Here is a 16,236-nt window from a genome sequence, read left to right on the forward strand (position 1 = left end):
CGGAGCTCCGCCCACTGGCCGCAGACCTGTTGCCCACTGTCTCTGGGGAGAACTTCAGGCCTCGCTGGCGACCTGGGACAGATGGTCACACGTAGCTCCCACCCCAGGGTTAGGGGGAAATGGTCGGCTCCCCCAGACTACGCTTGCACGGAGTGGCCGGGTGCCTGCAGAGTAAGGCTGAACCCGAGGCCCCCGCTTCCATCCCAGAGGAAACCACTCCTGAGCAGGCCTCTCCCAAGACCACAAACCGCGGCCTGTGTTCCACAGGTACCCACTGGAAAGCTCACTCTGTAAACACAGGTCCTTGAGCAATCACGATTTTTGAGAGCTTATTCGAGACCTAAAGTGCAATGTCGACATCTCCAACTTAAACGACAGGAATAAAACAACAGGGTAAGAAGTCTGAAAAATGAAACGAGCAGGGGATTTTTAAATAAAACCTATTAGTGCTGTCAGTATGCAGTTAGCTTTCTTTGTACATACAGGTCAGGTAACCTACCTACACGGTTTCCATCCCTCAGGACAACCCGAGGGGTTTTCATGCTTGCCTACATTTTGCACAAGAAGAAAGAGGCTCAGAGACAAATAACTTTTCCTGTTCTTCCTTAGCTTGCAGAAAGACCTGAACCCCTGCCATCTCACTCACAAGTGGCCCCGCAACCGTCTGATTTGCAGTTGTACAAAAACAAAAAACAAACAAACAAACAAAAAACCCACGGCAGATACAGGATTGCAGACAGTCACAGAACACAATTCAAACTGTGGGTAACACACCACATCGCCTGGTATGTGCAAGGATCCAATCAAGGACTATATGCTGCAGACACACACACTAAACGCAGTTTTCCATGAAGGCACAGAACTTAAAAATGAGAATGTGGTAAAGAACAATTTGGAACATTTTAAAATTGTATGCTGTTTGTTAAAATTTAAAGACGAAGGTAATGTAAGCAACTATTAAATTAACCAATTTAATATTCCTAAAAATAGTCTGTTTTGGCCATTTTAACATCTTGGGTTTTGCACTTTTTTGGTTCCTCCCAAGTTTCACAGAATATCTGACATCTTTTCAGTCTTTCTCCTTTGATCTCAACAATTTGTTTCAACCCAGTCCTATTTCAGGATCATAATTCTTCCCCTACAATTACTCCAAATGAAAAGCCACACATTTCTTTTTAAAAGGGTGGTCAGGGTTTGAAACCCAAGCCAGAAAGGGCAAATAAAGCAAGTAATTTAAGCACCGACAAGTCTAAATTCAACTCCAAACAAAAATACCCAATTACATAAACACCAGAGAGTAAGACTAAGGAATACAGCAATTTCCTTCCTGGTGATGGAAGAAAAGGATTAATGACACTAACTAGGACTTGACATCCAGAAGACCAGGCCATCTGGTGCCATCTGCTGGCAGCGAAGCAGTAAGTGGACAACAAAGGGTGCTCCAGCTTTAAGTACTTCCCCTACAACCCCAAACCCACAGCCTCTGTGGCTATATAAGCAGGAACTGACAGGTAGACAAAGCCTTGCCTCCCAAACATATGAGAGTTTTAAAATGCTTGAGTCCCAGCTTTATGGCAAGAATTTTAATAAAAAAAGCTACATGTGATAACATAAGGAAGACGCTTTGTAACATGCAAGATAAAACTAAGAACTGAGTAATTAAAATGGAGAAATATAAAAACATATGGCATGGTTATCAGACAACCTTTGTCTAGTCTTTTAGTCCCTACTGTCTAGGGGCTTTTCTTCCCACGGTCCCAGCTGGGTGCAAGGTTGCTGCCAATGCTGAGCTCATCTCATACTGTCACATCTGACCAAGAGGCTGCTCTGGTAAGCACCTCAGAACTTGATGCCCACAGCCCTCAAAATGTCTGAAAGGCCTAAGGCTGTGGGAATTAAAACCTTCTTCACAACCAAGTTTACAAAACCACTATGAGATGAATTTTATCTTCTAAGCTTTTGAGAAATTATTTTCATTTTTTGAAGTAGCAAATATCCAAACAGGACATTGCTGCTTTAGTATCAACCTCTTCTTTGCAGTCTCTTTGAACACTTCAATGTCATGGCTTCCCTCATCATGACATGAGAATCTTCAAAGCTTCTAAAACAGAAACACACACACACACACACACACACACACACACACACGCATGTATAGACAGCCATATGTAATCCATATTGCACAGCACACAGAGGAGGGCAGCGGAGGGGAGGGGGTCCTCTAAAGGAGGGTGAAATTTACAAAGGCACAGAAAGCTCTACAGGGTTCCATGTTAATTCAGTTGTAAAATTATCTCTACATGTTATTTGTTTAAAAAAAAAGAAAGGAAGGAAGGAAGGGAGGAGGAGAGAGAGAGAGAGAGAAAGTGAGCAAGCAAGCAGGTTATGACATAGCACATCTGTAATTCCAGAACTCAGGACTGGGGCAGGCAACAGTGACTTCTATGAGAAAGGAATGCAGGGCTGAAGAGCAGGCTCGGTGGCTAAGAGCACCTGCTGCTCTTGCACAGGATCTGGGTTGGGCTCCCAGCACCAACATCTGGTGGCTCACAACCACCTGTAACTCCATTCTAGTTCATCTGATGACCTCTTCTGGTCTCTGCATGCATGTGGTGCACAAACAGACAAGCAGGAATATATACATAAATACAATTTAAAAACCAGTAACTTTAAAAAAGGGAATCAGTCCTACTTAAGTTAATGTCTTAAATACTTTCCAAAACCAAATACTATATGGTTTAAACAAACATCAGAGGTTGCTCAGTGTGAAAGCTGACAGCACCACTTTCCAATTCAAGAGGAACCAGGCACTCCAAGGGACTGGGGCCATGTCAGCAAACAAGGCAAGGCCCATTTCTCAGAATGGAAGGGCCAGTTGGTGAAAGCAGAGGGAATTAGCTTGTACTAAGTGCTGTGAAGATAAGTAGAGGCAAGCTTGGAGAGCAGGGGTAGCACCCTCCTACTCTGCAAGGGAATGAAAATACTTAAACAAGTCACTATATGACTCAGTAATTTTACTTCTACATAGACAGGCCAGGGAATTGAGAATAAAAATGTGTTTATTGTAGTGGGTGCAGCGGTACCTGCCTTTAATTCCAACACTGGGGAGGCAGAGGCAGGCAGATCTCTCTGAGTTCCAGTTCTAGGACTGCCAGGCCTACATAGAGAAAGACCCTGTCTCAAAAAATAAATAAAATATCAATGTGTTCATACAAAAGTATACTAGTGTCCATGGAATACTATGCAAAAAAGTAAAGGCAACCTAAATGCCCATCTTCTGTTGCTGAATTATAAACAAAAACATGGTATGACCTCAGAATGAAGTATTAGCTGTAAAAAGGAAGGTGACACTAATACAGGCCATGGTGTGGATGATGCCAATCAAAAGCAGCCAGACAAAACCATATGAGGTTCCATTTATACGAAACACCCACAACAGGCGCATATCTAGACATGGCACACGCTGGTGAGTTGTGGAAGCATTAAGAGCTGACAGAGTATTAAGGGAATTCAAGGTTTCTTTGAGGGACGATGAAAGACTATATGTGAAGTTGGATGCCTGCCGAACCGAACATGCTGAAACTACTGTTAACTTTAAAAGAGTATGTTTCATGGTCTATGAATCTTATTCCAACAGAGAAGGGACATGAACACATCTAGGAGAGGGAACACTCCAGAGGAAGAAAAAGAAAGTGGGAAGACTAGGCAGGCACATGGCTGGCTTCAGAGAAGAGCAATGAGCAAAGCAGATGTGGCCAAGTGAAGTGAGCTATGGTGGGGGTACAGATCACATAGGAGCCTGAGACTGCAGTAAAATGGACTTTATTTTAATAATCACCAAAGGGCTGGAGAGATGGCTCAGAGGTTAAGAGCACTGACTGCTCTTCCAGAGGTCCTGAGTTCAATTCCCAGCAACCACATGGTGGCTCACAACCATCCGTTATGAGATCTGGTGCCCTCTTCTGGCCTGCAGATATACATGGAAGCAGAATGCTGTATACATAATAAATAAAATCTTTTTTTTTTTTTTTTTGGTTTTTCGAGACAGGGTTTTTCTGTGGCTTTGGAGGCTGTCCTGGAACTAGCTCTTGTGGACCAGGCTGGTCTCACTCTCACAGAGATCCGCCTGCCTCTGCCTCCTGAGTGCTGGGATTAAAGGCATGCGCCACCACTGCCCGGCTATAAATAAAATCTTAAAAAAAAAAAAAATTACCAAAACCAGGAGGAGCCTGCAGGATTTTTGCTGTAGGGTGGAGAGTAAAGAGGCAGCAAGAGCAGAAAGAGGGGACCTGTCTGGAGCTACTGCAGTACTCCAGGCAAGAGTGTGGGCCTGGATTGGTGTTGGTGGTAAGCAGTGGCCAAACACATTTCAAAGGGATTTTCCATTCAATCATATACAGGGCACAAGGATGACCCCAAAACGTGTGTGAATGAAGGAATGAATGAAATGACTATTAACTAAAATAGAGGAGTCTCAGGGAAGAGTGCAGCAGGGAAGCAAGGCCTCAGTTCAGCTTCATCTGCAAGGTGCCTGATGCTATAGGCACAAGCAAGGTTTCAGCTTAGTGGAGGTCCAACCTGGCATACATACATACCCAAGGCCATGTGGCAGACATTTAAAGCCACATGGAGTACAGGTACAGGGTCAAAGGACAAAGTCCTGGGCATGCCAACACACAGATATTTGGAAACAGAAGATCTTACAACAAAGTGTGCCCCTGGAAGACAGCAGGAAAAGGCCCTGACCATACTTCCCTCCCAAATTTAGAAATCTAACAAAATGGAAATGGAGATCAAGATGCATAGTGAAATAAGATAGACTAATACAAATACCACGTTTTTTCTTATACGTGAAATCTAGATTTAAATGTAAGTACATGTTTACATACATGTGTCTGAGGTCATGAATGTATAAAATGGACCTCAAAAGGGGAGGAAGAGCTCTTGAGAAAGTGGAAGAAAGAAAAGAAGGCACTGGAATATGCATCACATGATAGCAGAGGGAGGTCTACTTGGGGAAGGAAAGAAACCAGCAGGAAGAGCCAGACATGGGGAGAGTGAATTTTAAAAAGCAGAATGAATTTAGCTGTGCTGTCAACTTTGGAAAAAAGTATCCCAGTTTACCGTATTGAGTTGGCATTGTACAGAAATTAACAGCCATATTAGTATAGAAATGTTGAACTTAATTTTTTCCATTTGTACAGAGGTAACACACTGTATTAAATATGTAAGGTCTTATCTATGTGGGTTTGATTACAAAAACTAATAAAGTATTCTCTAAATAAAAAAAATTAAAAAAAAAAGCTTGGCCCTAGCTTAGGCCAACTAGCACTTATAATTTAAATTAACCCATTTCTCTTTTTTTGATTTTATGAATATATTAAAAGCCTAGGAATCCCACAAAAAAAAGCAGAATGAAATATACCATGAAAATGCCCAAGACTCATTACTCTATATGCTAACCAAAAAATTAATAAAGACACTAAAGATACAGCCAAAGAAACACAAAATCATGAGACACAAGCAGAATTGCAGAACTGTTTCAACTGCAAAAGATTAGAAATAGTCTGAATGTTAACATTATAGGGGTTGGAATAACCACAGTTCATCTGCAATAAAACAGAGGACTTTTCATGAGCTGTCAAATGAAGACTTTGCTAAAAGCAGAGACAAGCCAATTTCCATTTGAAGCAGACACATATAAACACATGCTTATGCACTTACGAGTTGTCTCTAAGTGGACATGCAACCTGCTACTAGATATTTTTCTCAAGGTATCAAAAAAAGCTGATCAATTATGGTACAACTAAAAAGCCACAGGATGCTGTTATCGCTAAACAATATGAGCGTAAAAATATTCACAGCAAATGGGGCAAGGGTTGGAGAGGGCTATATGTACTTTTTTGTTTGTTTTTCGAGACAGGGTTTCTCTGTGTCACTTTGGAGGCTGTCCTGGAACTAGCTCTTACAGACCAGGTCTCGAACTCACTGAGATCTGCCTGCGTCTGCCTCCTGAGTGCTGGGATTAAAGGCGCTCGCCACCACCACCCAGCCTCTATATGCACATTTTACATATTATTTCATGGGTGAAGAAATACATTTCCATAGGAGCATGAAATGACACACAACAGATGTTTCTGGAGTAGATTGCAGGGGAGTTTTGGTTTTTTGCTGTCTGGTTCTCCTACGTATTTTTATAGCAAACTTGTTGCTTTTTGTTACTGAGGGAACACAGTAAATGACATTTTGGGGAGAAATGAAGAATATACAAAAATCCAAAACTATCCTTTTTCCTTCTTCTGGTTTTTAAACCATCAAAAGTCAAGATAGCTAAATCTAAGCTGGCATGGTGACATATCTATAATCCCAGCGACAAAGATATGGATGCAGAGGGGCCATCCCAATTCCAAGGCTAGCCTGGATTATATAACAAGACCTTGTCCCAAAAACAAAAGAAATTTTGTGTGGAAAAAGAAAATGTCTAGGGAGACTCTTTAATCTAGTAATAAACATATTTGTCAAGCAAGTATAAAATGGGTAGAAATACTGTTTTATTGGAGAAACTCACATCTAAGTTACTTTAAGTTTTTAAGAACTAAAAAGCATCCAAGAAGAAAGCACACACAGGTTCAAAGGAATAAGACAAATGGGCTGCACCCACCGCAGGGACACCGCCTTAAAAAGTGTCACCTACCTCCTGATGAAAGTAAGTACACTGGGTGTCATAAATAAGACTTTCTTACTTTATAAGAAGGAAGAACCAAGATCCTGTTTTGAGGTGTATTAAATACAAAATATAAAATACTCTCTGACCCAGATGAAGGGGGAGGAAATCCTCCAACACCTCAAGTCTCATGCAATAAAATCCAGAGGTCTGTTGAATCCGCCTTTTCGATTCATGTACTGCCTATGATAAAAAGAGAAATATATTTTTTAAAAATTTGGGACTGTTATTTTAAAAACATAAAAACATACTTGAAGAATTCAAACTAACAACACCTTTTAAAATGTTTCAACTGGGTGTGATGGTTTGCGCCTATAGTCATCAGTACTGTAAGGGTGGAGGTACAAGGATTGCAAGTTCAAGCTCAGCCTGGGATACATAGGGACCCTGTTCTCAAAAGCAGGGCTGAGGGACAGTTTAGTGGATAACAGCATTTGACTTCCAAGCATGAGAAATGAAAAAAGCTAGGCATGGCTGTGTGTGTCTATAACGCCAGCAGTGGGAGAACAGAGGGAGCTCACCAACCCACTAGCCAGAACTATGAGCTTCTGGTTCAGAGAACTCGTCTCAAGGCAATAACGGCAGAGCTACTTGCTTACATGTACACGAGAAGGAAATTTAATACATCGGAATCTAAACAACAAAGACAGTATATTTCACAGGGCCCAGTGTTGGTGTCACAAGCTTGCAATCCCAACATTTGGGCGGTGGAGGCCCAAGTATTAGGTCATGGTTTTCTTTAACTGTATCTCAAAAAATGGGGACACACACACACACACCACACCTTACCACCCCCCCACCCCCCACCCCAAGTGAGCAAGCAAGCACACATACTGCAAACAGTATAGAAAATTTCAATATTTCCTAAACATACACAATTAACCTGTAACAAAATTCTCTTCCAAATATGAAACTAATTTGAAGTCAAGTGCAAACACGGCACAGGGGCCATGCATACCTGTACTTCCTCTTCTGAGACACATTTATGGCATAGGCATTTACAGAGCCATCCACCTTCTTCCCCTGCAGAGAAACACACAGGCCATATTAAAAACCTGGATCACAGAGGGGGAGTCCTGCAGGACATTTTGATAGACAAGAACCATTCAAGGGAAAGGTCCAATGAAGAACAGAGAGCCCTAGAGGACAACCCATGAACTCTCAAGTGTTACAACTCTGCTCACATCTAAGCATCAATACAGGAATCAAAACACCAGACACGTGGGGCCTGGGATATACTTAGTGGTAGTGCACCTGCCTAGCATGCACAATCCTCAGCACCACAAAACAAACAAAAACAATAAGCATTCAGTTTTCACGTGATGTACCAGGCATGCTGGAAAACAGAAGCAGATTCTAACTTCCTTCAAAGAATCTTTTGAGGGGCTAGAGAGATGGCGAAGTGGTTAAGAACACTGGCTGCTCTTCCAAAAGACCCAGGTTCAATTCCCAGTACCCACATGGCAGCTCACAACTGTCTATAACTATAGTTCTAGGGGATCCAATGCACATAAACATTAAAATGAAAAAAAAATAATCTTTTGAAATGAGATAAAAGTTCTCATATTCACATACTTGGCTCGTAATATTCTCAAATCAAGCTGGGACAATTTTCTACATGTTCAATTTCCATCTCTTGCTCAGAAGACTGACTCTCTGACATTTACATCAGGAACTGGAACTTGGAGCAGGTACAAGCTGAGCTGGTGCTATTGGCTTTTCCAAATGTACATTTCACTTCTCACTGTGGTCCATTCCTCGTGTCTGAATCGCCTTCCCTGCCCCCATCCAGCCTTTAGCTATCTGGGAGCTGTCCACTGGTCAAGCCTAATTCAAATGACCCAGCTGCTGACAGCACCACTGTCTTTTCTAATTCCTGAATAGTAACAATGCCATCTGTGCCTTCCCTGAGGCACCATGTGTGTTACCCTTCGATACTGTGCTCATTCTCCTGAAACCACAGGATGCTTTTTATTGTCTGTTAGTTTAGAGATGGACTCCGGCTGCCCAGGCCAGTCTCAATATGTAAATGAGGATGACCTGAACTTTTTGATTCCTCTATTCAAGTGCTAAGGATTATAGGCATGTGCCACCTCATCTGGCTGGAGGCTGCAGCTCTCAGGGCCTAGGCTACTGTACTTTCAGAAGTCTAGAAAAAGGACAGCTCGATGAAAGTCACTAACCACTGCAACAAAACACGCTGGAACAATTTCAACCCTCTTCTATTAGGAATATGGCTTACTGGTGTGGAACATCACTGCACAGTGCATCAGTGTAAAACCAAGGATCCTACCACTGAAGGTGTGTACAGGTGAGTCCACACATTAGAAATGGAGCTAAGACAAATATTTTCGATCAGTTTTCTTTCCTCCTTTTTGTGTGTGGTATTGTGTGTGTGTGTGCATGTTCATGTGGGTATACATGGAAATATGTGTTTGTGCATTCACGTAGAGGCCAGAGGCCTATGTTAGGTGTCTTCTTGAAGTGCTCTCAACCTTTTAAAAAAATTTTTTTTTTGTTTTGGTTTTTTGAGACAGAGTTTCTCTGTGTAACAGTCTTGGCTGCCCTGGAACTCTGTAGACCAGGCTGGCCTCTAACTCACAGAGATCCACCTGCCTCTGCCTCTGTAGTGCTGGGATTAAAAGCGTGCACCACTATACCTGGCCTTTAAAATTTTTTACACTTACTTTTATTGTGCATGTTGTTCACAAGCACACATACCACTGAGCCATCTCACCAGTCCTTCACCTTACTTGAGATAGGACCTCTCTTAGGAACTAATGAGTTCAGCTACTGTGGCTGGCCAAAAAGATCCAGGCATCTATCTATCTATCCATTTGTTTGTTCTCATCCCACTTGGGAGGTTACAGATGTGCACCACTGAAACTGGCTTTTCTCTCGTAGGTTCTGGGAATCCAAACTCAAGTCCTTATACTTGCAGAGTCTGCATTTTGTCAACTGAGCCATCTCCTAAGCCCCAATTTGGACTTAATTTTCTACTTCCATTTTTATTTAAATTTCCAGGGAGGATCCAACTATTGAGGGTGTTATCACTTGAGCTCCCAGGAACAGGCAGTAGACAGGGTCTGGAAAGATTAGCCTTGCAAATGAACACTATGCTGACCTTCTCACTGAGTCCAATCTCCAGAGGCTTACTCATTGTTTGCAAGCTTTCAGAGAGCTGCATATTACTAGCTTTATTCTCATACATTACATGTATGAGAAAATTATCCATTAGTAAAAACAAGGAAACTATGAATGTTTAATAGAAAGGAAAGTGAATGAGCCAAGAGAATTAAACTGATAGATAAGAAGCCAATTGCACATAAACTAAATTAACAACTATGTGGGGTCATTAGAAAATAACTATGTATGGCTGGTCTGTGGCTCAGTGGTGCATAAATGACCTATCACGCAGACCAGAGAAGAGCCCTGACCCCAGCTGCTCTCATATTATGCTACACTGCACTTTGTAGCATCTAAGAGTACTTACTTAATGTCTCCTTTACAAGCAAACCTTTTCTAATTACAGTAAGCCAGTGTCTTGAGACCTTTAAAATCCTCAGGAATTACAAATATGAACCAGGCAATAAAAAGACCAAAAACCAAGCTCTTTGCTACTATTCTAAAAACAAGAAACTATAATTAATTCATTCTGTAGGTACTGTTATTTGTTAGATGCACATTAATAATGATTAATAATCCATATTATAAAATACTCTGAATAAAAGAAAGAAGATACTGCACACCCAGATTTCTAGCACTAGGGAGGTTGAAGCACTAGTGCCATGACTGTCTCAATCAACAATACTAACACAGATAAGAGGATTTGGGATATTCAAAGACAAAAAGCTGAGACCTTAATAGTGTTAAATTCCAAAATGGGGTTTACACAACCACTGCAAGAACAAGTGCGTAGAGAGGAAAATGTTTCAAGATACAGTTACAGGAAGAGAAGTCCAAAAAGGAGTCTAGCAGCACAGAAAATAATTCAAGACACTGGCAGATGGGGATACATGTTAGAAAGCTCTGCGGTAGAGGAAGCTATCAGCAGGCTGAGGAGAAAGTCTACAGAGCGGAGAAACACGAATCCATACAGCTACACATGAAGCAGGGTACTCACATCAACAGTATACACAGGACTGCAACAGTTAACACCAAACATGAAAGGAAAAAACCTTGTCAGTCAATAAATGAACTAATGAACTGAAGACAATTCCCAAGAGGAAAAACACAAATGGCCAATAAACATTTATCTCTAATTATCAGAGAAATGTAAATTAAAACTACTTCATCTTACCCTAGTCAGAATAACTATTATCAAAAACCAAATGACAGGGACTGGGAGTTGAATTAGCAGTTAAGAGCATTTACTGCTCTTCCAGAGGATCCACGTTTAGTTCCCAGCACCAACATGGCAGATACCAACAGTCCAGGGGATCTGACATGTACTTTTAGCATCTTCAGGAACCAGGTATGCTTGTAGTACAAGTACACACCCATAGTCAAGACACTTATAAACATTCAAACAAAACAAAACAAAACAAAACAAAACAAATTGATTAAAAAATAAATAAAACAAACAACAACCAATACTGCCAAGAATATGGGCAAAAGGAACCTTTCCTCACTACTAGTGGGAGTGTAAACTGGTAGGTAATACGGAATCCTGTATGGAGGCTTCTCAAACAACTAAAAATATGCCACTCCTGGGCAATAAATTCTAAGTTCCTCCCATCACTGAGATACTAATGCATCTATGTCTGTGGCTACACTATTCACAGTAGCCAGGAAACAGAACCAGCTCAGATGTCTATCAACCCACACAAATTGGGCATTGTGGTGCCTGTCTATAAATCTCATCACTTGGGATGTAGAGGAAAGAGAGTCAGAAGTTCAAGGTCTTACTTACTTGGCTAGGTAACAAGATTGAGGCCAGCTTGGGCTAAGTGATATCTTCCCTGTGATTGTGGACTAAAATCCTTGCTTCTTAATCCCAGCACTCAGGTGACTAAGGCAGGAGGATCTGGAGGATTTCAAGTTTAAGGCCAGCCTGTGCTACACAGTGAAACCCTGGTGAAAAAGAGTAAAAATGTAAAACATCTATAGGTTCTAATCCCCCAACATGGCTAAGGGCACAACCACCCTCTGATTTTGCCCCAGACAGTCACTAGCAGTTACTGGTCACTGCACTGCACTGTACCTGCCTCATACTCACTTGAACAGCACTCTACTTCAAGTTTGCTCCTTCTCTGCCTCACCACTGCCTGCCCTTAAAAATCGACATCCTCTGGGCTGCAGATTCCCTGAACGTACTGGACTTTAGCACTTCCTGTGTGTGTTCAACCCTCTCAAAAACTGTCTACAACAAGATAGGGTGTGACTGTGGAAGGTGTTAGTGACAGCAAAAGACTCTGGAAAGCGATGACAGGTGTAAGGGACAAACAACCTAGAACATGCAACTGGTTCCATCTTTTACTTACTTTTGTGGAGTCAAAGGAGGCAAATCCCATTAATTTCATCATTTCTATTTCTTCCTCTGTTTTACCCTCCAAATCTTCCTCTGCAAAAATAAATGAGTTTTTGAAGTCTTATTATATATGTGGATGCACAGATATATACATATGTACAAAGGGAAAGAGTAGCAACAGATTTGCAGACATTTCACTTTGAACAAATAAAAGGTAAATCTATCAAGAAAAATTCACAAAATGAACCCTATAAGAGGTTAATATTTACATGTTCATTTTTTTTTTTTTTTTATTGGAGACAGGATTTCACTATGTATCCCTGGCTGTCCTGGAACTCACTCTGTAGACCAGGCTGGCCTCAAAGTCAAGAGATCTACCTGCCTCTGCTTCCCAAGTGCTGGGATTAAAGGTATGCATCAGCACTGCCCAGCCAAATTTATACTTTTCACATGACTGAAACTATGTAAACAAGTCTGTTTATCCAGCATCATTACCAGTAATCTGACGTTCTTTGCTCTTTGTTTCTTTAGTTTCTTTCTTCTCCTCGTCTCTTCTTTCTTTCAGTCGAGAAGGGGAAGGAGATGTGGATCTATGTCGCCTCGGAGACCTGGTATTTATCAAGTAAATGTTTTAGAAACAGACCAGGTGATTCTGTGGGTCTGAAGTTACCCATGAGCCCCTGACAGCTGAAGCCGGACCACAGAAACCTGAGTCCACTCTGCAGAGCAGATGCAGGGAGACTCTGTCTGGGCTCTGAGGGTTGAAAGAAAAACAACCAAGGTTAGAAAAGTTTTGGGAGATAGATAATCTACCTTCAAAGTTTCTGAGTGGGACTAGAGTCTATAATGGGACTGGTGAGATGGTTCTGGAGTTAACAGTGCTTGACAACCTATGCTGACTCCAAGGACCCAAGCAGTGGATGGAGGAAAGTGACTTGCAAGTTGTCCTCTGATATCCACAGGCCCACCCACACACCCCCTTCAAACACAATGGAAAAAAAAAATTGTTTCTAAGCAACTATTTGAAGAGTCCATTTCTACCACCGCGCTAAGGTCACTTGTTCTTGATTACATATTCAAATTTCTTACTCTTTACCATGCACCATGCTGCATAGTTTCCATTCATTATTCTTCGTTGCTCTTCAAGACAACTCTCTTGGGCTGGAGAGATGGCTCAGTGGTTAAGAACCCTAGCTGCTCTTCCAGAGGAGATAGATGGCTTTCAGCACCTACCCTATAGCTCACAACTATCTGGAACTTGCTTCAGGGGAACTGAACACACAAGAAGGCAAAAAACCCATACATAGGAAATAAAAGTAAGATAATTTTTTTTTTTTTTTTTTGGTTTTTCAAGACAGGGTTTCTCTGTGGCTTTAGAGGCTGTCCTAGAACTATCTCTTGTAAACCAGGCTGATCTCAAACTCACAGAGATCCACCTACCTCTGTCGCCTGAGTGCTGGGATTAAAGGTGTGCGCCATGGCTGCCTAGCAAGATAAACATCTTTTAAAGACTACTCTCTTAAGCAGTATAATTAAACCATTTGCCAAGAGTAATGTTAGCTTTAGAATGTGTGATTAAACTCTGTTATTTCATGAAACCAGAAGTCCCCAACTAAGTTATAAGAGCAAAGTTAAGGCTATCTTCCAGGCTCTTTATTCTCTGCAGCTTTGTACCGAAGCTTCTGGTTTGTTCTCTACACTCACCTGGAGCGTCTTCGGTGTGGGGATCTTGAGCGGCTCCTTCTCCTATCCCTCTCCCGGGACCTGGACCTTTCTCGGCGCCTTCTTTCTCGATCCCGGGATGTGGACCGGGATCGCCTACGCTCTAATATAAACACCAAAATAGCTGGAGTTATTTTAAACACCTAGAGTTGTCCTATTGAAATAATAATGCAAGCTACTTCTAATATCACAATCAAAAATAAAGAAGAAGAAGAAGAAGAAGAAGAAGAAGAAGAAGAAGAAGAAGAAGAAGAAGAAGAAGAAGAAGAAGAAGTCGTCGTCAGCTGGGCACGATGGCCCAGTATTCAGAAGGAACTGGCAGGCAGATCTCTGTGAGTTCAATGTCAGTTCCAGAGTAGCCACAGCTATACAACAGAGAAACTCTGTCATAAAAAACCAACAAACAAAAAGTAATTCCTGGGCATAGTAAAACACACTTGTCACACCAGGACTGGGGAAGTGGAGGCAGAAAGATCATGGTTGAAGACCAACCTGTGCTACATAAGGTCCTGTATGGGAAAAAAAAAAAAAAGGTAGGGGTGTTGCTCAGGAATAGAGCACTTGCTTTGCATGTAAGAGGCACTGAGTTACACACAGTAAAAACAGACCAAAAATCATATTAACAGTTTTTGTCCCAATATATCCAAACTACTAACACTTCAACACATAATTTCACCTAATTTACTTTAAAGTCAGGCAAGGTGGGATGTTTAAAGTAACAATAACTTAATATTCAATTATATTATCTGATGAATATTTTTAATACAAAGTTTTGTGTTTTGAAAATATGGTGTGTATGAGGGTTCAACCTGCCATTTCTTGTACTAAGTAGCATATTGGTCAAAGTAAAGGACAATGCTACAAAATCGTTACTTTCCCCCAAAAGGAAATCCACTGTCTATTGTAAATTTACAGCACTCAAGGGCTCAATTTGCTTGAGGTCCCGATCGTCTAGTAAGAAAATCGAGATTCACCAGTTGACGATGAGCTTTGTTCTAAACATCTACAGATTCCAATTCTAATCCCTTAACATGGCAAAGGGTACAGAAACTCTCTGAGTTTTCTACACTTCTGTACCCGGGGCTGGGGTACAGAAGACATTAGGCTACAGCGGTATCAAATTCTAAACACTTCCGACTAATGACCTGGGCAGGGCACTAACATTTAGTAAGCATTTGTGAGCCAGGGCAATCTCATCCTGAATGTTATGAAGGGTGACGCCAATTCTCATATCAACTCGTCAAGGTTACCCAGGATGGCCAGGCGTTGGTGGTGCACGCCTTTAATCCCAGCACTCGGGAGGCAGAGGCAGGCGGATCTCAATGAGTTCGAGACCAGCCTGGTCTACAAGGTTCCAGGTCAGCCTCCAAAGCCACAGAGAAATCCTGTCTCGAAAAGCAAACAAACAAACAAAACAAACAAAAGTAACCCACGATGACTAAGGGAACTGAACTAAAAGAAAGGTGGGTTGATTTAAGCACGGTCACCCAGAGGCTAGGCGAAGGACCGGGGAACTCTAATTTGAGGGCCGGGGCTGAGCACCGCAGACACCCGCCAGGCCCTGTCCCGCACTCTCTCGGTCCCACTGGGCTGAGGACGCAGGTAGTAGTGCCTGTCACCGCCCCGAGCCGCTAGACCCATTCTGGACTCACCCCTCCGCGGGGAGCGGCTACGGCTACGACCCATCAGAGATCCACTCCTCCGACCGCCCCGGAAACAACTCCACAACTTCCGGAGCAGCCGGAAGTTGCTTCTGAGCGCCGCCTGGAAACCTACAGGGCTGTGTTGCGAGGGTTCCGGCTGCCCCAGCAAGTCGATGGCGCAAAGTCCCGCCCCGGATGCAACTCCAGGAGGAACTGACAGTCGTTTCCGTTTCTTCAAGTTCTTTTTTGTTTTGTTTTGTTTTTTGGTCGCAGTTTCCACCTTTGTCCTCATGGAGAACTCACCTTGCTGAGTATCCTTCCACCCAGCTCAAGTTCCCTCCCAGCGTGTCTCCATACGTTTCTCTATCGGCCACACCAATTCTTTTTTGTTGTGTATTTTGAGACAGGTTCCACTGTCACCTCGTTGCCTTGGAACTTGCTATGTATATATACCAGGCTGGCTTCAGAGATACACCTGTCTTTTGCCTCCCGAGTGTTGGGTTTAAAGGCGTGCGCCACAACGAATTCTAGACGGCATGAGCAATCCGTTTCTGGTTTTTACTTGTAACCCTCACAGGAAACGAATACACCAAAGGTCGCAAGTCAGTTTTATGTTTTCTCAGATGACAACATTGAGATTTGTGTCCTAAACTACTATGGCAGTTTCAGGGAGTTTT

General features: G+C 42.2%; 1 protein-coding gene across 2 annotated transcripts; it reads right to left on the reverse strand.

The window, feature by feature from the left end:
- Positions 1-6,529: 6,529 nt before the first annotated feature.
- Snrnp27 (small nuclear ribonucleoprotein U4/U6.U5 subunit 27) lies at positions 6,530-15,866 on the reverse strand. 2 transcript variants are annotated; one of them, XR_004771072.1, is made up of 7 exons: positions 15,569-15,866; positions 13,899-14,019; positions 12,690-12,802; positions 12,208-12,287; positions 11,637-11,797; positions 7,683-7,747; positions 6,530-6,907 (listed from the first exon to the last, which is right to left on the reverse strand). XR_004771072.1 is itself a non-coding variant. In XM_027428629.2 (6 exons), exons 1-6 carry the CDS (start codon positions 15,849-15,851, stop codon positions 6,853-6,855), a joined length of 717 nt encoding a protein of 238 aa, XP_027284430.1. In that variant the 5' UTR covers positions 15,852-15,866; the 3' UTR covers positions 6,530-6,852. The 2 variants fall into 2 exon arrangements, 1 of the variants encoding a protein (XP_027284430.1); XM_027428629.2 differs by lacking the exon at positions 11,637-11,797.
- Positions 15,867-16,236: the final 370 nt, after the last annotated feature.

This window comes from Cricetulus griseus, chromosome 8 (assembly GCF_003668045.3).
Source record: "Cricetulus griseus strain 17A/GY chromosome 8, alternate assembly CriGri-PICRH-1.0, whole genome shotgun sequence".
Taxonomy (NCBI): Eukaryota; Metazoa; Chordata; class Mammalia; order Rodentia; family Cricetidae; genus Cricetulus; species Cricetulus griseus.

What these genes read in the sequence shown, in the direction of transcription:
- Snrnp27 (XM_027428629.2), bottom strand. Translation starts at nt 15,851, where the DNA reads ATGAGGACAAAGGTGGAAACTGCGACCAAAAAACAAAACAAAACAAAA. An exon ending in TAGCCGCTCCCCGCGGAGGG is followed by an intron (nt 14,020 to 15,568) that starts GTGAGTCCAGAA and finishes TGTTTATATTAG; the next exon opens with AGCGTAGGCGATCCCGGTCC. An exon ending in CAAAGAACGTCAGATTACTG is followed by an intron (nt 12,288 to 12,689) that starts GTAATGATGCTG and finishes TTATTTTTGCAG; the next exon opens with AGGAAGATTTGGAGGGTAAA.